This window comes from Lampris incognitus, chromosome 16 (assembly GCF_029633865.1).
Source record: "Lampris incognitus isolate fLamInc1 chromosome 16, fLamInc1.hap2, whole genome shotgun sequence".
In the NCBI taxonomy this organism is placed as follows: Eukaryota; Metazoa; Chordata; class Actinopteri; order Lampriformes; family Lampridae; genus Lampris; species Lampris incognitus.
Window position 1 is genome coordinate 2697107 of NC_079226.1, and position 20174 is coordinate 2717280.

Consider the following 20174-nt stretch of genomic DNA (forward strand, 5'->3'; position numbering starts at 1 on the left):
GAAGGTGGATGAAGGCTGCAACAGAGGGTGGCCCCCAATTGGACTCTGGCCACCTCCTGCCAAGGACTGTGTGGTGGCTGCAGGCATTGCCGCTCAATGACTGCTGGAATAGGCTCCAGCACCCCCGCAAACCTGAGAGCAGGATAAGCAGTTAAGATAATGCATGGATGGATTATTATTATTATCATTACCTGTCTGAGCGCTTCCTGCAGGCCGGAGGGCATCAGGTCACTGAGTTGGAGCTCTTGCTGCACGGTGGAAATCCAGGCCTGACTCTGCTGGAGCGTATCCTGATGACTAACGTGCTTCTGCAGCTCTCTGTCCAGACTCTGATACACCTAAACAACAATGAGACAACTAAGGTGAGACAGCTAGCTCTGGTAACTTCAACCTCAGGCTAGCTTGGAAAGTGTGTACACAGTCAAAGGTTGCATGTTGTTGACCTGTTATAATACCAGAGATTAACCAATATCAGATTTTCATTGCCATTGCTGAATCTTAGTATGAATGTGTTAAGTATCGTTGATACCGAGTACCAATCTGATCCATTACTTTTACTGAACAGAGCAGATTTAAAACTATAGTTTGGAACAAATGGACAAAATAACCGCTAAAATCCTTTTTTTTCCTCCACCATTAAATAAATACAAACAGGCTCTCACGTGCCAAAAGTACAGTAAATCAAGTCATTTTGCTTTTATCTATGACATGACAAGGCTGATGATCATACTCAAATGACTAATTTAGAGGCCTGCTTGGCTGCTGGGAAAATCGGATGTCACTTAACTTTCTGCTTTTAAATTCGGATAAAACCGAGATGCTGGTCATTGGCCCTGCTAGACACAGACACCAATTTGATCAAGTAACGATAACAATAGACAACTCTGTGGTTTCACAAAGTGTGGCAGCCAAAAATCTTGGTACATTTGATCCCAGCCTTTCCTCTGATAAGCACATTAAAGAAATCACTAAGACTGCCTTTTTCCAATAAGTAACATGGCTAAAATTCGGTCTTTCCTGTCCATGGCTGACGCAGAGACTCCAATACATGCATTTGTTTCATCCAGTGAAGAAGATGGGTTTATGGTTTATGCATATTACATATAAAATCAATGTATTATTTGATTACTATAGTTAGTTGAATGCACTGTGATACACATTGCTCTCTCTCTCACAGACACACAGTACACATAAACATTCTCGTGACCAAGCAGACACCTACACACACACACACACACACACACACACACTTTTTCTTTCCCTTTATGGTCATTTCTTCACATACAGAAGCAATGCACACATCACATACACTAACTAACACACACACACCTTACACATACACACACAAGGCCTGTGTATATCTGTCTCAAATACACTCACACATAGATACAAGCTCTGTACACACTTACACACACACACACACACGGGATTGTCCCTTTTTAGGATGTAAACGCTGTCCCTCATCCGTGCACACGGGACCCCTCCTGACTGACACACGTACCACTACATCCATATTAATGGAGGACTTTGTTTCTGATGGACAAACATGGAAACTTGGTGTAGATTTCAAGATGTACTCTCTGGCAGATGGCCAAAAAAGGGTGAAAGAATGTGAAAGAGGACTGTTGGAGGTAAGCCTTAGAAACTGCTCTTGAAATGTCATCTGATCTTCCCTGGTGCGCACCAGAAACTGTCAGATTTTTTAACAATTTGGTTTTGTATTTTGTAGCACTTACTAAGGGCCAAATGTAGCACAGGAATGAATATGCACAATTTCTACACTACAATATCAATCAAGATAAAACTCAATGTACAGGCTGCATATGTGGGCAATGTTAGGTAGGCTCAAGGAGGACAGGATAAACAAGGACGAGGTTTTAGAAAAGCAGCCTAACAATTAACATTTATTCACCAACCAATACTGGTAAGTTTGTAAGATTTTTGTGTCAAGTGCAGTTGTATAGGGGTGTCTGGGTACCATGGTGGTCTATTCCATTGCCTACCAACACGGGAATCTCCGGTTCGAATCCCCGTGTTGCCTCCGGCTTGGTCAGGCATCCCTACAGACACAACTGGCCGTGTCTGCAGGTGGGAAGCCGGATGTGGGTATGTGTCCTGGTCGCTGCACTAGTGCCTCCTCTGGTCGGTCGGGGCGCTTGTTCGGGGGGGGGGGGGATAGCGGGATCGTCCCACGCGCTACGCCCCCCTGGTGAAACTCCTCACTGTCCGATGAAAAGAAGCGGCTGGTGACTCCACATGTATCGGAGGAGGCATGTGGTAGTCTGCAGCCCTCCCCGGATCAGCAGAGGGAGTGGAGCAGCGACTGGGACGGCTCGGAAGAGTGGGTGATTGGCCAAGCACAACTGGGGAGGAAAAGGGGGAAATCCCCCCCCCCCCAAAAAAAACAAAAAACAAAAAAGAAAGTGCACTTGTATAGAAACAACAAAACAAACTGGCCAATACAAGGAAAAGGGGGGAAACAAATTATGTCAGTGTTCAGTCAGTGTCCATGACCCGGGTAGTGTGATTCTGTTTTGCAAAGATCTTATCTGAGTAGCACAAGAGACGAGTGTGCTCCTTTCCCTGGACACACGATGGCGCAAAAGCTGGAAAGCCACGCCCTCCGCGCTCCTGGCTGCCCTCTGCTCCAGAGGCTCACTGGTCTGGGCTCTGGCTCGCCATCTTGTTTCACAATCCACTTTCACAACGGGTATACAAAAAAAAAACCCAACCTGCATACAGCAGTTGTTTCTTATAAATCAACATCTTGTTTTGTTGGTTTTTTTTAACTTAGGATGTGTATCTCTACACTGTACCGTATAATACTTTTATCCCTCTGCATATGAAAATATGAATTCAATGACACAGTAACAGCGCCATAAAGCTGTGTAGATGAATTAACTCACTTGCAGTAACGCAATGCACAAACCTGTAGATGAACTAACTCAAAGTAGCTTAGCATCTAGCTTACGGCTCTCAATACAACACAGCAACACCGGTTACTATATTTTAAAGAATAAATCATGAAATCAAACCTTAAATCCAACACACACCTGCAGTCTGTCTCCGGTTGGTTTTGAGAGTCTTTAACATACTTAACAAACATACATAATGTTGCACACAGCCACAAAATAAATACACCACGGAGTGAGCCTAGCTAGCATAAGCTAAGCTAAGCTATTAGCAACGTGACAAAGAAAGAGACGACGCTCGCCAGTCAAACTTTGGTTCTCAAGCGTAGGAGTTAGTGTAAAATCCAAAATATAGTAGCTGTTCATGAACTTTAGAGCAATTTATAAGCCTAATTAGAGAACGTTATAAGGCTAATAAAGACTTCACCACGGGGATATCTCTGCTCCGGTCGCCCGCATTAATCAAAAGAAGAAGAAGAAAGAGCGCTCTGCAGCGAGTATGCGCCCTCTACTGTTGAGAACGGGGAACTAGGTTGGCGTCAGCGCCATGTAAATACAGATTCCCCGTCTTGTCTTGGGCAAATCACCGGGGTTACATATTACCTTAAGAGACGTAACTTTGTCATTGAATATTTTCAGTAAAGGTTGACTAAAATTTATATTTTGTGTTTGACTATGAAAATGCTGGTACTAAAAGTCTTCAGATGGTTCAGAATGCTGCAGCTAGAATCCTAACTAAAACAGGAAAAATTTGACTTCTTACACCAATTCTTGCCTCCCTTCATTGGCTTCCTATCCATGTTAGACTTCAAGGTGCTTCTGCTGACTTATAAAATCCTAAATGGGCTGGTCCCATCCTACCTGTCTGACCTCCTTAAACTGTACACTCCATCTCAAGGTCTTCGTTCTCAAAATACAGGGCTCCTGTGTGTATCCAAAATTAAAAAGAAGTCAGCTGGTGGCAGCAGGGCCTTTTCCTATCGGGCTCCGTTGTTGTGGAATAACCTGCCTGCTGCCATCAGACCATCAGAGTCTGTTGAGTCCTTTAAAGCCAAACTTAAAACGCATCTTTTTGTCTTAGCTTACAATTAGTTGTCTTTAAGTTGAGTGCTTCACAACCTGTACTGCATGGTGGGTTGGTTTCTGTCTCAATGAATTTACCAACCACTGTTTTGCCCACAAGATTATAGAGTACAGATTATAAATATACACTCACCGGCCACTTTATTAGGCACACCTGTCCAACTGCTCGTTAACGCAAATTTCTAATCAGCCAATCACATGGCAGCAACTCAATGCATTTAGGCATGTAGACATGGTCAAGACGATGTGCTGCAGTTCAAACCGAGCATCAGAATGGGGAAGAAAGGTGATTTAAGTGACTTTGAACGTGGCATGGTTGTTGGTGCCAGACGGGCTGGTCTGAGTATTTCAGAAACTGCTGATCTACTGGGATTTTCACGCACAACCATCTCTAGGGTTTACAGAGAATGGTCCGAAAAAGAGAAAATATCCAGTGAGCGGCAGTTCTGTGGGCGAAAATGCCTTGTTGATGCCAGAGGTCAGAGGAGAATGGCCAGACTGGTTCGAGCTGACAGAAAGGCAACAGTAACTCAAATAACCACTCATTACAACCGAGGTATGCAGAAGAGCATCTTTGAATGCACAACACGTCGAACCTTGAGGCAGATGGGCTACAGCGGCAGAAGACCACACCGGGTGCCACTCCTGTCAGCTAAGAACAGGAAACTGAGGCTACAATTCGCACAGCCTCACCAAAATTGGACAATAGAAGATTGGAAAAACGTTGCCTGGTCTGATGAGTCTCGATTTCTGCTGCGACATTCGGATGGTAGGGTCAGAATTTGGCGTCAACAACATGAAAGCATGGATCCATCCTGCCTTGTATCAATGGTTCAGGCTGGTGGTGGTTGTGTAATGGTGTGGGGGATATTTTCTTGGCACACTTTGGGCCCCTTAGTACCAATGGAGCATCGTGTCAACGCCACAGCCTACCTGAGTATTGTTGCTGACCATGTCCATCCCTTTATGACCACAGTGTTCCCATCTTCTGATGGCTACTTCCAGCAGGATAACGCGCCATGTCATAAAGCTCGAATCATCTCAGACTTGTTTCTTGAACATGACAATGAGTTCACTGTACTCAAATGGCCTCCACAGTCACCAGATCTCAATCCAATAGAGCACCTTTGGGATGTGGTGGACCGGGAGATTTGCATCATGGATGTGCAGCCGACAAATCTGCAGCAACTGCGTGATGCTATCATGTCAATATGGACCAAACTCTCTGAGGAATGTTTCCAGTACCTTGTTGAATCTATGCCACGAAGGATTAAGGCAGTTCTGAAGGCAAAAGGGGGTCCAACCCGGTACTAGCAAGGTGTACCTAATAAAGTGGCCAGTGAGTGTAGATTATAGAGTATAGATTATTGACTATTGCAACTGTTCTCCTCTCACATGTCTTTTCCCTCTCTCTGAATCATGTCTTCTCCTCTCTCTTCTCCTGTGTGTGGATGGTGTGATGTGAGTCTCTCTTGTGTGCATGTGCAGTCTGTCCTCCCAGGTTTACATGGTGATGGTGGTCATGTGGCTCAGGTCCTGGACTGTCCCGGTGGCATCTGGAGACTGCTTGGCATTCTGCTCATCATATTCTTCATATATTTTATAATTCCATTATAATTGTGTTATCCTCTCTCAGTGTTGTATTGTGTAAATTCTGTAAACACAACATCCATTGCACATTGTCCATCTTGGGAGAGAGAACCTCCTCTGTTGCTCTCCCTGAGCTTTCTTCCCATTTTTTCTCCCTGTTACAGGTTTTTAGGGAGTTGCTCCTTATCCAATGTGAGGATCTTGTTAGGGTTTGTGGAAGACCCCAAGCGCACGACACCAGGCAGAGATGGGGTTAGCCGAAAACTGGCGTACTTTATTCCTTACGCGTACAAATAGTTAAACATAGGAAGGCAATGAGCGACAAGGAAAAAACGGAAAGTCCAAGGGGAAAAACTCGCGGGTAATCCAAACGGGAACTCGGCAGGATACTTACACGGGGAAACTTTGCAAGGGAAAAACATGAACCAAGGGCTGGGATGAGTTCATAGAGAAAAGGACCGTGGGAGGAGAGTAGCCGCTACTGCGGGGAGGTTACAACACGAACTGACAACGGGCACGTGGGAGGCCACCAAACTTAAGCCCCGCCCTGTTGACTAAGCCCGGCCCTGACGAGCCGATTGGCTGCCGGCGCAGGGTGTGCGGGCCACGGCGCGGGTTGAGCGAGCCATAACAGTACTCCCCCTCCACGGGAGCCACCAGGCGACTTGCCCGGCTTGTCGGCATGGGAATGATGGAACTCAGTGAGCAGCCCAGGGTCCAGGATGAGCTGGCGGGAGACCCAGCTACGTTCCTCCGGACCGTAGCCCTCCCAGTCCACCAAATACTGGAACCCCCGTCCTCGGCGCCGGACGTCCAGCAGCCAGCGGGCCTTCCACTGGGGGTGCCCATCCACGATCTCAGGGGGAGGCGGAGCCGGGGCCGGAGGCATCAGAGGACTGTGGGAGACAGGCTTAACCCGAGACACATGAAACACGGGATGGGTCTTCAAGGAAGCCGGAAGCTTAAGACTCACCGCTGCGGGGCTGAGAACCTTCCTGATCTCAAAGGGCCCGACAAACCAGGGGTTCAGCTTCTTCGCGGTGGACTGAAGCGGGAGATCCTTCGAGGACAGCCACACCCTTTGGCCTGGTTGGTACGTAGGTGCTGGGGACCGGCGTCGGTTGGCTCCCCGACTGGCGCGCTCAGCTGCTCAGAGCAGAGCAGCTCTGGTCACCTCCCAGACACGACGACACCGGTTCAGATGGGCCTGTACGGAGGGAACCGCCACTTCTGACTCCTGCGCAGCAAAGAGAGGCGGCTGGTAGCCCAGGGACACCTCAAAAGGTGAGAGGCCGGTGGCAGAGCTGACCAGGGAGTTGATGGCATACTCGACCCAGGGGAGGAACCGGCTCAAGGAGCTGGGCTTCTTGGCGGCCACGCACCGGAGGGCAGACTCCACGCTCTGGTTCGTCCTCTCTGTCTGTCCCTTAGTCTGTGGGTGATAGCCAGAGGAGAGACTAACAGAGGCACCCAACCCCTTACAAAAGGCCCGCCATACCTGGGAGATGAACTGGGGCCCTCGGTCCGAGATGACGTCCAGGGGAAGGCCGTGGAGACGGAACACGTGGCTCGGCAGGAGGTCCGCCGTCTCAGAAGCCGATGGGAGTCTGGGGAGGGCCACCAGGTGCACTCCCTTACTGAAGCGGTCCACCACTGTCAGGATCACAGTGTTACCCTGGGAGGGAGGCAGTCCGGAGACAAAATCCAATGCCACATGGGACCAGGGCCGGCTTGGAGTTGGGAGGGGCTGCAGCAGACCCGCGGGTGCCTGGTGAGAGGCCTTGCTGCGAGCACAGACGGAGCAGGCCCCTACGAAGTCCCTGACGTCGTTCCTCCTGGTGGGCCACCAGAAATGCCGAGCCAGAAAGGTGAAGGTGCGGTGGACACCCGGGTGGCAAGCAAACTGACTGGCATGGCCCCACTGGAGAACCCGGGGCCGGACTGCGTCCGGGACGAATAGGTGACGTGGAGGGACGTGGCTCGGGGCTGGATGGGAGCGCAAAGCCTGCCTGACCACGGTCTCGATGCCCCAGGTAACCACGCCAACCACCCTGGCCTCAGGAAGGATGGGAGTCGGTTCCTCTGTAGCTGGCTCCCTCCTCGGGTGTTGTCGGGACAGGAAGTCTGTCTTCGTGTTGCGGGACCCGGGGCGATAAGTCAGCATGAAGTCAAACCGACTGAGGAAGCTGGCCCACCATGCCTGCCGACCATTGAGGCGCTTGGTTGCCCGGATGAACGTCAAGTTCTTATGATCCGTCCAGATGGTGAACGGCTGTTCCGCCCCCTCCAGCCAATGGCGCCACTCCTCCAGAGCAGCCACCACTGCCAGCAGCTCCCGGTTCCCGACATCGTAGTTCTCCTCGGCGGGGAGGAACCGGCGAGAGAAGAAGGCACATGGGTGGACCTTCTGGTCAGACGCTGACCGCTGGGAGAGGACAGCCCCCAACCCGGTGTCCGAAGCGTCCACCTCTACGATGAACTGCCTCTTAGGGTCAGGGTGGCGCAGGACCGGGGCACTGGTGAACCTCTCCTTGAGGGACTGGAATGCAGAGCGGGCAGCCGGGGACCAGATGAACGGCTGGGAGGGGGAGGTCAGCCTGGTGAGAGGTTCTGCCACGCAGCTGTAGTTCCGGATGAACCTCCGATAGAAGTTCGCAAACCCAAGGAAGCTCTGTAATTCCTTCCGGGATGTGGGATCGGGCCAGTCCACCATAGCCTGGATCTTGCGGGGGTCGGCCCGGGTCTGTCCCCTTTCAACGACGAAGCCCAGGTAGTCAACGGAAGGGGAATGGAACCGGTACTTCTCTGCCTTGACGAAGAGCCGGTTCCGGAGGAGACGTTCGAGTACCCGGCGGACATGCTGGACATGTTCCTCGAGGGTCCTGGAGAAGATGAGGATGTCATCGAGGTACACCACCACAAACTCGTCGAGCATGTCGCGGAGAATGTCATTCATGAGAGCCTGGAATACCGCCGGGGCGTTGGTGAGGCCGAACGGCATGACCAGGTACTCATAATGACCCCGGGGCGTCTTAAAGGCTGTCTTCCACTCGTCCCCCTTCCAGATCCGGACCAGATGATAGGCACACCGGATGTCCAGCTTAGTGAAGACTAGCCTGGGTGAGGGGCTCAAGGGTGGAACTCATGAGAGGAAGGGGGTTTTGACGGTTATCTCATTGAGTTGGCGATAGTCAATGCAGGGTTGGAGGCCCCCGTCCTTCTTCTTCACGAAAAAGAATCCAGCTGCCACCTGGGAGGACGAGGACCGAATGAGCCCCGCTGCCAAGGACTCGGAGATGTACTCGTCCATCACAGCTTTCTCGGGGATGGTCAGACTGTACAGACGACTGCTGGGAAGGGGTGCCCCAGAGTGGAGGTCGATAGCACAGTCATAAGGCCGATGAGGAGGAAGAGATTGGGCCCGGGTCTTGCTGAAAACCTCACCTAACTCGTGGTACTCAGGGGGAACAGAGGAGAGGTCGGGAGGCGGGGTACTAGGGGCACGTCAGGGGGATGGGGCGGGAGCAGCCTGGAGACATTGGGCATGACAGGAGGAGCTCCACTCCATGATGGTACCGGAGGCCCAGGCGATGTGTGGCTCATGCTGCACGAACCAGGGGCGCCCTAGGATCACAGGGACTAACGGGGACTGGATGATGTAGAACCGAAGTCTCTCCACATGGTTACCTGCTATGGTGAGAGAGACAGGGTGGGTGCGTTGGGTGACGCTGGCCAGGCAGTGCTCGTCCAGCGCGAAGGCCTCCATGGGCTTCTCCAGCGTCTCTAGCAGGATGTTAGCCTGGGTAGCAAACTCCGAGTCCAGGAAACACTCATCAGCCCCCGAGTCGAGGAGTGCACCCATCGTGAGCCGCTGGTCAGCCCAGGCCAGGGTAATGCTAACTAGATGGTTCTGTGGGGCAGGACGGCGGGAACAGGAAAGTCGGCTCACTAGGATCTCCCGGGGCCCCAGTGAGCCTAGTCTTTTGGCCGAGTGGGGCAGCCGCTGATCAGATGTCCCTTCTGGCCACAGTAGAGGCATTGACCCGCCTTGAACCGGGCCTCCCGTTCGGCCGGACTAAGGCGCGTGCGCCCCAGCTGCATAGGTTCCTCCCCCGTCGTGGTCTGGGGCGCGGGGGGAGAAACGGCCACAGGGAAAGTGGGGCATGCAGGAGTAGGGGTCCTGTTAGGAGTCCTGGACGACTGGGGAATGGACGGGGATCCACGCAGGGCTCGCCATCCGCATCGACGGACGCCTCCTCTCCCGGAGGCGTCCGTCGATGCAGATGGCGAGCTTGATCAGGTCCTCGAGAGAGGTGGGCTCCTCCCGGGTGGCTAGCTGGTCCTTGACAGCCTCGCTGAGACCTCTCCGGAAGGTGACCCGAAGCGACTGGTCGTTCCAGCCGCTCTCAGCTGCGGCCAGCCTGAACTCCACCGAGTAGTCTATGACACTGCCACTGCTCTGCTGGATACTGCTCAGCCGAGCACCAGGGTCCTGGCCACCGACTGGATGGTGGAAAACCTTCCGTAGTCCCGCCTCAAAGGCCTCGTAGGTGAGGCAGAAACTGGCCTTCATGGACCAGGAAGCAGTGGCCCACTGAGCTGCTTGGCCTGTGAGCAGGTTGGTCACGTAAGCGACCCGGACAGCATCAGATGTGCACATGCTGGGTTGGTGCAGGAAGACCAGCTCACACTGCATGATGAACGTGGCACAGGTCTCAAAGTCGCCATCAAACGGTCGTGGGCTAGAGAGGCAGGGCTCCTGGGGAACTGGGTTGAGCCCCACAGGGTTAACCGGGGCAGCGGGCCCAGGGGGCGGGTTACCCACGACTCCAGGGGCAGGCTGGCCCGGCGGCTGGATGGTGAGAGCCACCGTGATGGTTTGCAACTGCCGCAGGATCTCTGCTTGTTGGCTCGCCAACGCCGCCTGCTGCCTCGTTAGGTTACCCACACAGGCCTGGAGGGGCGGGACCCGAGTCTGAAGATCTCTCACCGGGCTGGTCGGTACGCTCTCTGTGTCGGCTGGGGTCGTCATGGTCAGTTCGTACTGTTAGGGTTTGTGGAAGACCCCAAGCGCACGACACCAGGCAGAGATGGGGTTAGCCGAAAACTGGCGTACTTTATTCCTTACGCGTACAAATAGTCAAACATAGGAAGGCAATGAGCGACAAGGAAAAAACGGAAAGTCCAAGGGGGAAAAACTCGCGGGTAATCCAAACGGGAACACGGCAGGATACTTACACGGGGAAACCTTGCAAGGGAAAAGCATGAACCAAGGGCTGGGAAGAGTTCGGAGAGAAAAGGACCGTGGGAGGAGAGTAGCCGCTACTGCGGGCAGGTTACAACACGAACTGACAACGGGCACATGGGAGGCCACCAAACTTAAGCCCAGCCCTGATGACTAAGCCCGGCCCTGACGAGCTGATTGGCTGTCGGCGCGGGGTGGGCGCGCCACGGCGCGGGGTGGGCGAGCCGTAACAGATCTAAGGACAGGATTTTGTGTTGCCGTAAGCCCTCTGAGACACATTTGTAATTTGTGATAATGGACTACACAAATAAAACTGACTTGACTTGACATGTTAATCATGCCTTCTGGTACTGGATTTTCATCCTGGGTAAAATCTCTGACACGACACTCCCACTTTAGCCTGGTATCCTCCTGATATCCAGGAGCAGTACCAGTATCTGTATATCCACACCTGTTAGTCAAGCAGCGTATTTGCACATGGTGTAAACGCAGGCTCTGTGAAAAAATGTTGTGGGTAGTAAGTAGTATTTTATATTAAGTCGGACAGCTTAGTCTCTTGGTACGAGGGAAGGAAGTGTCTCTGTCTCTGCCGTACAACCTCACCCAGATCAACATCGGTCGTATCACAAGTCTCTGACAGCCATTAGCTGTTCCTGTGTAGTGTCTCTGATAAAGGGCATAACACAGAGAGAGACAGGGGTCTGTGTGTAGTGTCTCTGATACAGGACATAACAGAGAGAGAGGGAGACAGGGGTCTGTGTGTAGTGTCTCTGATACAGGACATAACAGAGAGAGAGGGAGACAGGGGTCTGTGTGTAGTGTCTCTGATACAGGACATAACAGAGAGAGAGAGAGAGAGAGAGAGGGGTCTGTGTAGTGTCTCTGATACAGGACATAACAGAGAGAGAGACAGGGGTCTGTGTGTAGTGACTCTGATACAGGACATAACAGAGAGAGAGACAGGGGTCTGTTTAGTGTCTCTGATATGGGACATGACAGAGAGAGAGACAGGGGTCTGTGTAGTGTCTCTGATACAGGACATAACAGAGAGAAAGACAGGGGTCTGTGTAGTGTCTCTGATATGGGACATGACAGAGAGAGAGGGAGACAGGGGTCTGTGTGTAGTGTCTCTGATACAGGACATAACAGAGAGAGAGAGAGAGAGAGAGACAGGGGTCTGTGTAGTGTCTCTGATACAGGACATAACAGAGAGAGAGACAGGGGTCTGTGTAGTGTCTCTGATACAGGACATAACAGAGAGAGAGACAGGGGTCTGTGTGTAGTGTCTCTGATAAAGGGCATAACACAGAGAGAGACAGGGGTCTGTATGTAGTGTCTCTGATACAGGACATAACAGAGAGAGAGAGAGACAGGGGTCTGTGTAGTGTCTCTGATACAGGACATAACAGAGAGAGAGACAGGGGTCTGTGTGTAGTGACTCTGATACAGGACATAACAGAGAGAGAGACAGCGGTCTGTGTAGTGTCTCTGATATGGGACATGACAGAGAGAGAGACAGGGGTCTGTGTGTAGTGTCTCTGATATGGGACATGACAGAGAGAGAGGGAGACAGGGGTCTGTGTGTAGTGACTCTGATACAGGACATAACACAGAGAGAGAGACAGGGGTCTGTGTAGTGTCTCTGATACAGGACATAACAGAGAGAAAGACAGGGGTCTGTGTAGTGTCTCTGATATGGGACATGACAGAGAGAGAGGGAGACAGGGGTCTGTGTGTAGTGTCTCTGATACAGGACATAACAGAGAGAGAGACAGGGGTGTGTGTGTAGTGTCTCTGATACAGGACATAACACAGAGAGAGACAGGGGTCTGTGTGTAGTGTCTCTGATACAGGACATAACAGAGAGAGAGACAGGGGTCTGTGTGTAGTGTCTCTGATAAAGGGCATAACACAGAGAGAGACAGGGGTCTGTGTGTAGTGTCTCTGATACAGGACATAACAGAAAGAGAGACAGGGGTCTGTGTGTAGTGTCTCTGATATGGGACATAACACAGAGAGAGAGACAGGGGTCTGTGTGTAGTGTCTCTGATACAGGACATAACACAGAGAGAGACAGGGGTCTGTGTAGTGTCTCTGATACAGGACATAACACAGAGAGAGACAGGGGTCTGTGTGTAGTGTCTCTGATACAGGACATAACAGAGAGAGAGACAGGGGTGTGTGTGTAGTGTCTCTGATACAGGACATAACACAGAGAGAGACAGGGGTCTGTGTGTAGTGTCTCTGATACAGGACATAACAGAGAGAGAGAGAGACAGGGGTCTGTGTAGTGTCTCTGATATGGGACATAACACAGAGAGAGACAGGGGTCTGTGTGTAGTGTCTCTGATACAGGACATAACAGAGAGAGAGACAGGGGTGTGTGTGTAGTGTCTCTGATACAGGACATAACAGAGAGAGAGACAGGGGTCTGTGTGTAGTGTCTCTGATACAGGACATGACAGAGAGAGAGACAGGGGTCTGTGTAGTGTCTCTGATACAGGGCATAACAGAGAGAAAGACAGGGGTCTGTGTAGTGTCTCTGATATGGGACATGACAGAGAGAGAGGGAGACAGGGGTCTGTGTGTAGTGTCTCTGATACAGGACATAACAGAGAGAGAGAGAGAGAGACAGGGGTCTGTGTAGTGTCTCTGATACAGGACATAACAGAGAGAGAGACAGGGGTCTGTGTAGTGTCTCTGATACAGGACATAACAGAGAGAGAGACAGGGGTCTGTGTAGTGTCTCTGATACAGGACATAACAGAGAGAGAGACAGGGGTCTGTGTGTAGTGTCTCTGATACAGGACATAACAGAGAGAGAGACAGGGGTCTGTGTAGTGTCTCTGATACAGGACATAACAGAGAGAAAGACAGGGGTCTGTGTAGTGTCTCTGATACAGGACATAACAGAGAGAGAGACAGGGGTCTGTGTAGTGTCTCTGATACAGGACATAACAGAGAGAAAGACAGGGGTCTGTGTGTAGTGTCTCTGATACAGGACATAACAGAGAGAGAGACAGGGGTCTGTGTGTAGTGTCTCTGATACAGGACATAACAGAGAGAGAGACAGGGGTCTGTGTGTAGTTTCTCTGATATGGGACATAACACAGAGAGAGACAGGGGTCTGTGTGTAGTGTCTCTGATATGGGACATGACACAGAGAGAGACAGGGGTCTGTGTGTAGTGTCTCTGATACAGGACATAACAGAGAGAAAGACAGGGGTCTGTGTGTAGTGTCTCTGATACAGGACATAACAGAGAGAGAGAGAGGGGTCTGTGTGTAGTGTCTCTGATACAGGACATAACAGAAAGAGAGACAGGGGTGTGTGTAGTGTCTCTGATACAGGACATAACACAGAGAGAGACAGGGGTCTGTGTAGTGTCTCTGATACAGGACATAACAGAGAGAGAGACAGGGGTCTGTGTGTAGTGTCTCTGATACAGGACATAACACAGAGAGAGACAGGGGTCTGTGTAGTGTCTCTGATACAGGACATAACAGAGAGAGAGACAGGGGTCTGTGTAGTGTCTCTGATACAGGACATAACACAGAGAGAGACAGGGGTCTGTGTAGTGTCTCTGATACAGGACATAACACAGAGAGAGACAGGGGTCTGTGTAGTGTCTCTGATACAGGACATAACAGAGAGAGAGACAGGGGTCTGTGTAGTGTCTCTGATACAGGACATAACACAGAGAGAGACAGGGGTCTGTGTAGTGTCTCTGATATGGGACATAACACAGAGAGAGAGACAGGGGTCTGTGTAGTGTCTCTGATACAGGACATAACAGAGAGAGAGACAGGGGTCTGTGTGTAGTGTCTCTGATACAGGACATAACAGAGAGAGAGACAGGGGTCTGTGTAGTGTCTCTGATACAGGACATAACACAGAGAGAGACAGGGGTCTGTGTGTAGTGTCTCTGATACAGGACATAACACAGAGAGAGACAGGGGTCTGTGTGTAGTGTCTCTGATACAGGACATAACAGAGAGAGGGAGACAGGGGTCTGTGTAGTGTCTCTGATACAGGACATAACAGAGAGAGAGACAGGGGTGTGTGTGTAGTGTCTCTGATACAGGACATAACAGAGAGAGAGACAGGGGTCTGTGTGTAGTGTCTCTGATATGGGACATGACAGGTGTCTGTCTCTGTGTCTCTGTGTACACTCACCCGCTGGGCGGTGCTGCAGATGGCAGAGTAACTATCTCTGGTTCCCTGCTGCTGAGCCTGAACCTGCTGACTGATTTTGGCTTGGACCTGCTCAGTACAGCTCGCCACCAGTTCCTCTCCCTTCTGCTGCAGGCTGCTGAGACGCTCCTGGAAGCTGGCTATGTCCTCCATCACGGCCTGGAAGAAGAGCAGTGAAGTGATGAGGGCAGACAGACTGGCACCAACAGAACGACAGGTTAGCCGGTGAAGCTGCAGGCACTCCTCCGTGCTGCCGTCACCTGTGAATGCAGACAGGAGTGGATGTTGCGGTGAAGCTTCACTGGCGTCCCCGCGACCCGGCCGGGACCAGTGGCGTGGATAATGGACGGATGGCTTTTCTAACGACACTGACAGAAATGTTCTGAAATGACGGTTTGTACAAAAACCGTGATGGTGTGAACACACTTGATGTGAATGTTTGCGTCATCTTTACGTAAATAGAGGTCCAAGGTTAACCAGCATTTGGGGAGCCCCGGTGGCTCACCTGCTAGAGGGGTACCACATAAGGCTGAGTCCTTACCGCAGCAGCCTGGGTTCGAATCCGGCCCAGGCCCTTCACTGCATGTCACCCCCTCTCTCTCCCCTGCCTTTCCTGTCTCTCTCTACTGTGACTGTCCAATAAAAGGCGGAAAAGGCCAAAAAAAAAAAAAAGTTGACCTGTATTTCAAGATGGACGAACGTGTTTTAACTGTGGTCTACCTGGAGACGTACAACACTTCTTTTAATGCTTTATAGAGATTCACACAGGGTAGTCCAACCTTGGGGGTCGTCCTCTGTGTGGAGTTTGCATGTTCTCCCCATGTCTGTGTGGGTTTCCTCCGGGAGCTCTGGTTTCCTCCCACAGTCCAAAGACCTGTAGGTCAGGTGGAGCACCCGTACTACATTGCCCCTAGGTGTGAATGTGTGTGTGTGTGTGTGTGTGTGTGTGTGTGTGTGTGTGTGTGTGTGTGTGTGTGTGTGCCGGCCCTGTGATGGTCTGGCGGCCTACCCAGGGTGTCTCCTCACCTGCCACCCAATGATTGCTGGGATAGGCTCCAGCATCCCCGCGACCCCGAGAGCAGGATAAACGGCTTGGATAATGGATGGATGGATGGATGGATGGATGGATGGATGGATGGATGGATGGATGGATGGATGGATGGATGGATGGATGGGTGGGTGGATCGTCTTAAATGCTGCAGCATTGTACCTACTGTGCTTTTTCCTTCCCCCCCCCCCCATTTTTCTCCTCAACTGTACTTGGCCAATTATCTCACTCTTCCGAGCCGTCCCGGTCTCTGCTCCACCCCCTCTGCTGATCCGGGGAGGGCTGCAGACTACCACATGTCTCCTCCCATACATGTGGAGTCACCAGCCGCTTCTTTTCACCTGACAGTGAGGAGTTTCACCAGGGGGATGTAGCGCGTGGGAGGATCACACTATTCCCCCCAGTTCCCCCTCCCTCCTGAACAGGCGACCAGAAGAGGCGCTAGTGCAGCGACCAGGACACATACCCACATCCGGCTTCCCAGCTGCAGACATGGCAAATTGTGTCTGTAGGGACACCCGGCCAAGTCCGAGGTAACACAGGGATTCGAACTGCCGATCCCTGTGTTGGTAGGCAATAGAAAGACTGCTATGCTACCTGGACGCCCCCTACTGTACTTATAAAGATTCGTCATTTGATATACCCAAAAATGTTTAGTGTTTAGCTATAGTGTGTTCCCTTCATAGTTATAACACGACCGTGTTGAACAGAGCCAAAATAAATCTGCTCACTCTTCATGAGACCACGGTTGTGGAAACATATTGGTACCATTCATCCATCTTAAAATGCAGATGAACCTAGTTGCCCCCCCTCCCCCTCACCTTGTGTCGTGCCAACTGCTGTGTGGCTGTCTCCATACTGCTGGTTTGCATGGGGTCAGAGGTCACCAGCCTGCTGGACATCTGCAGGAGCCATCTCTCCACTTCCTGCAGCTCGCTGTTGTAATCCTCATGTTCCTTCACCCACTCCATAAAGCTGTGGACCTGACTCTGAACACACAGGAGACATGCCGACAGCAGCAACATTAACACACCAGCTACCCAGAAACAGAATGAAGCAGCCACTTCCAAGGAAAAGTGCAGTGCTCACCACACACGGTAATGGACCATGTGGACGGAGCAAGTAAGGAGCTGCTTCTTTTTATGAATAGTTTGAGTTAATCAAATGTTCATTCATTCATTCATTCATTCATCATCAGCTGCTTCTCCGGGGTCGGGTCGCGGTGGCAGCAAGCTAAGTAGGGCAGTAAGCATTACCTTCGCTGCCATGCAGAGTTCCTGGTAGCTGGCCTGTAGCTGTGTCATATTGTCGGTGATCGTGGGGTCCCGCACCGTTTCGAGCAGGGCTTCTCCTTTCTCTATGACAGATTTCACTGCTGACTCATGAGACTGCACCATCTGCTGGATGGTCTGCATTAAGATCGTTAAACAAAGACAAGTTTATGGGAATGGAACAATTAATTTGTCAGTCATGTATCAGTAAGTGAAAGATTGAAACCTTATCAATGCCAGTTAAAATGATCAAAGCAGTATTGGGTCAGCCACCTTGTATTTGGCTAGCTGAGCTTTCTTCTGGTAGAGTTCCGCTTTGGGCTCCAGGGAGGACGCTAACAGGTTCTTGGTCTCAGTGACCCACTGGGCCTGGGTCTTGTATTTATCCAGGAAGTCTTTAGATAGCGAGATGCATTTCTCCAGGGAGCTTTGCTCCATGCGGAGAGCCGCCATCAGCCCTTCCAACTGGAGGAGGCAGGTATTCACCTCCTCTTTGAGCTGTGCTGCCTCTGGTTCCTCCAGGTAAGTCATGGTGCGCTCAGTCTTCTCTCTCACTGTTTTAAGGAAGCTGTGACCCTGCTCCATGTCTCCCTGAAGAGACTGAGGGCACCGGAAATCACACAAATTATCACTGATACATGGACACATTGGTTTGGGTTTGAAACTTGATGGAGAAAGAGAAAATATACAACAGTTTTTAATCGCTAGAGAAATTGTGGAATTAGCAAAGAGACAAAAAAACTGGAATCGGAATTGGTAAAGAGACAATAACTGGCCAACAAAAATTCTAATCCTGCTGTTGAGCTATTTTTCCAAAGGATGTTTGACTATAAAAAGAAATGGGCATTCAGATGCCAACTAAAATAGTTGGGAGTGGTTCACATGGCTGAGATTTAGAAGTTACCTCTAGCTTCTTCATTTTTCTCTCCATGGCCATGCGATCCACTACGTCAATACTGACGGCCACCGTGTTGAAGTTGTTCTGAGCAGTGCTCAGCCAATCTGTGAAGCTGCTGAAGATGCTCTGTGCCTCTTCAATACAGGTCACTTCCTCCTGGAGCTGCTTTGTGGTGTCCTACCATACCAAAGAGGAGGGATAAATACAAGGGAAAAAATTTGTTGTCACTGTCATCTCTTGAATTGTTGAATTTTACACTGCCTGAACTGTGTCAATTTTAGCAGTAATCTTAAGCAATCTGGAGAGTCCTGCTAAAATGTTTAATTTTCAAAATTTACAGCCATGAATTTACAAGGACTTCCCATCCCAGATTTCTACCAGACTTAACAAGGACTGTACATGAACTGTTTTACAGCAAGGATCGTAATGCCAAGATTCTAAAAAGATTTTACAGTAAGGACTTTTCTCTGTGAATGAACGTGTGAAAATGTTTTACATATGCATGTGTACAGCATATGCATAATATACAGTCAGTCACTGTGTGACTGACTGTATGTGTGTTGGCTGTGAGTCTGTTACCAGTAAATGCAGGAGCAGGGCCTGGTAGCGGGCGGTAAGCTGGGTGGCTCTGGTGCTGATCCTGCTACTGATGCGAGTCTCATCCAGAACCTGCTGAGCCAGAACACTGAGACCCTCCATCTCTTCCTGGTAGACCAGAACTTCCTCCTGCCAGCTCTAGTAGAAAGATAGATCATCATTAATATTGTTACAATATTTTAACTATAAATATCAATATTATTAAATGCAACAAAGCAGTGTCATGAATGTGAGGTGCCTCTAACAGATTCTATTAGATTCTTCAAGGCCATTCTGTATTGTGGACATGTTGTGGCTGAAGGTCTTGAGAGGTTTAATGATTCATAGAGCAGTGATGTGTGGAGCTTTATGCTCATGGTAGGGTCTCCAGAAGTGGCAGATCTGGTCTGAGGACCTCACCGGAAGATAAATACGAGTTTCTGTCTGGTGGCTTCTGTGTTGGATTTTGTCCACGCGGATCAGAGGTTTGCCTCAATGCAATCACAAGAAAATCTTTTCAGTCTCCATGGGAAAGTCTATACCAAGATGCTGGAAAGCAGACTCTGTCCTTGGATTAAGCAGAAACATTGTGGATTCTGTCCTAGCCATGAACAGTGGACCAGTCTTTTACCCTCTTGAGCAGGGGTCCCAAACTCAAATTACCTGGGGGCCACTTGACAGGTGGTCTTATGGAGGAGGGCCGGTGCAATAGGGATGAAGAAAAAACTGTTTGACTATATAACCTTCACATTGTTTTTTATTATCATTTCACATTTTTACACAAATAGGTAACTATGTACATAGTGTAGCCTGGCCTAGGCCCACATATTCAGCCTACTTCCTGCCAGAAACCTGGCACTTATTCTGCTGACACAGGTGAGGCACATTTGCTTTCAGAGACTAGGCAGTGGACACCCTGAAGACAGTCTGGAGATGTTCACTGGTCAGCCTGGACCTATGCTTTGATTTATTAAAGTTCATAGTTGAGAACAGTTTCTTACACGGGTAAGCGCTGCAGAAAAGACACATGACCTGCCTGAACAGTTTGGACAACTGTGGGAATGTTTTGGGAAGCTCGCTGAGAAACTGTCCAAGCATCTCCTGTTTCTTTGTGTCTCTGAACTTTGCCTTGAGCTCAGTGTTGCACTGCAGGTCTGTGAGCTCCATGTGAAATGTGCTTGGAGCACTGTCCACACTGAAGGACAAGGGGTCTGCAAATAACTGGAGAGTGGTGCTGAGAGTCTTACAATCAGAAAAGCCATGCTCAAACTCCTGCTGCAGCTTGTCAATGGCAGTCACATTGGCAGTCGCAGTCACAGTCACAATGGCAGGGTTAGTTAACTGTTAATTAACTGTTA

The 20174-nt window shown here is 50.4% G+C and overlaps 1 protein-coding gene across 2 annotated transcripts in view; it reads right to left on the minus strand.

Moving 5' to 3' along the window:
• syne1b (spectrin repeat containing, nuclear envelope 1b) overlaps positions 1 to 20174 on the minus strand; it is a 394236-nt gene that overhangs the window by 225292 nt on the left and 148770 nt on the right. For both annotated transcript variants that reach the window (XM_056296155.1, XM_056296154.1), the window contains 7 exons: positions 18820 to 18975; positions 18247 to 18417; positions 17616 to 17942; positions 17328 to 17480; positions 16893 to 17060; positions 15006 to 15182; positions 192 to 338 (listed from right to left, as the gene is read on the minus strand). In XM_056296155.1, the coding sequence (XP_056152130.1) occupies positions 192 to 338; positions 15006 to 15182; positions 16893 to 17060; positions 17328 to 17480; positions 17616 to 17942; positions 18247 to 18417; positions 18820 to 18975 (1299 nt within the window). The remainder of the gene's footprint in view (positions 1 to 191; positions 339 to 15005; positions 15183 to 16892; positions 17061 to 17327; positions 17481 to 17615; positions 17943 to 18246; positions 18418 to 18819; positions 18976 to 20174) is intronic.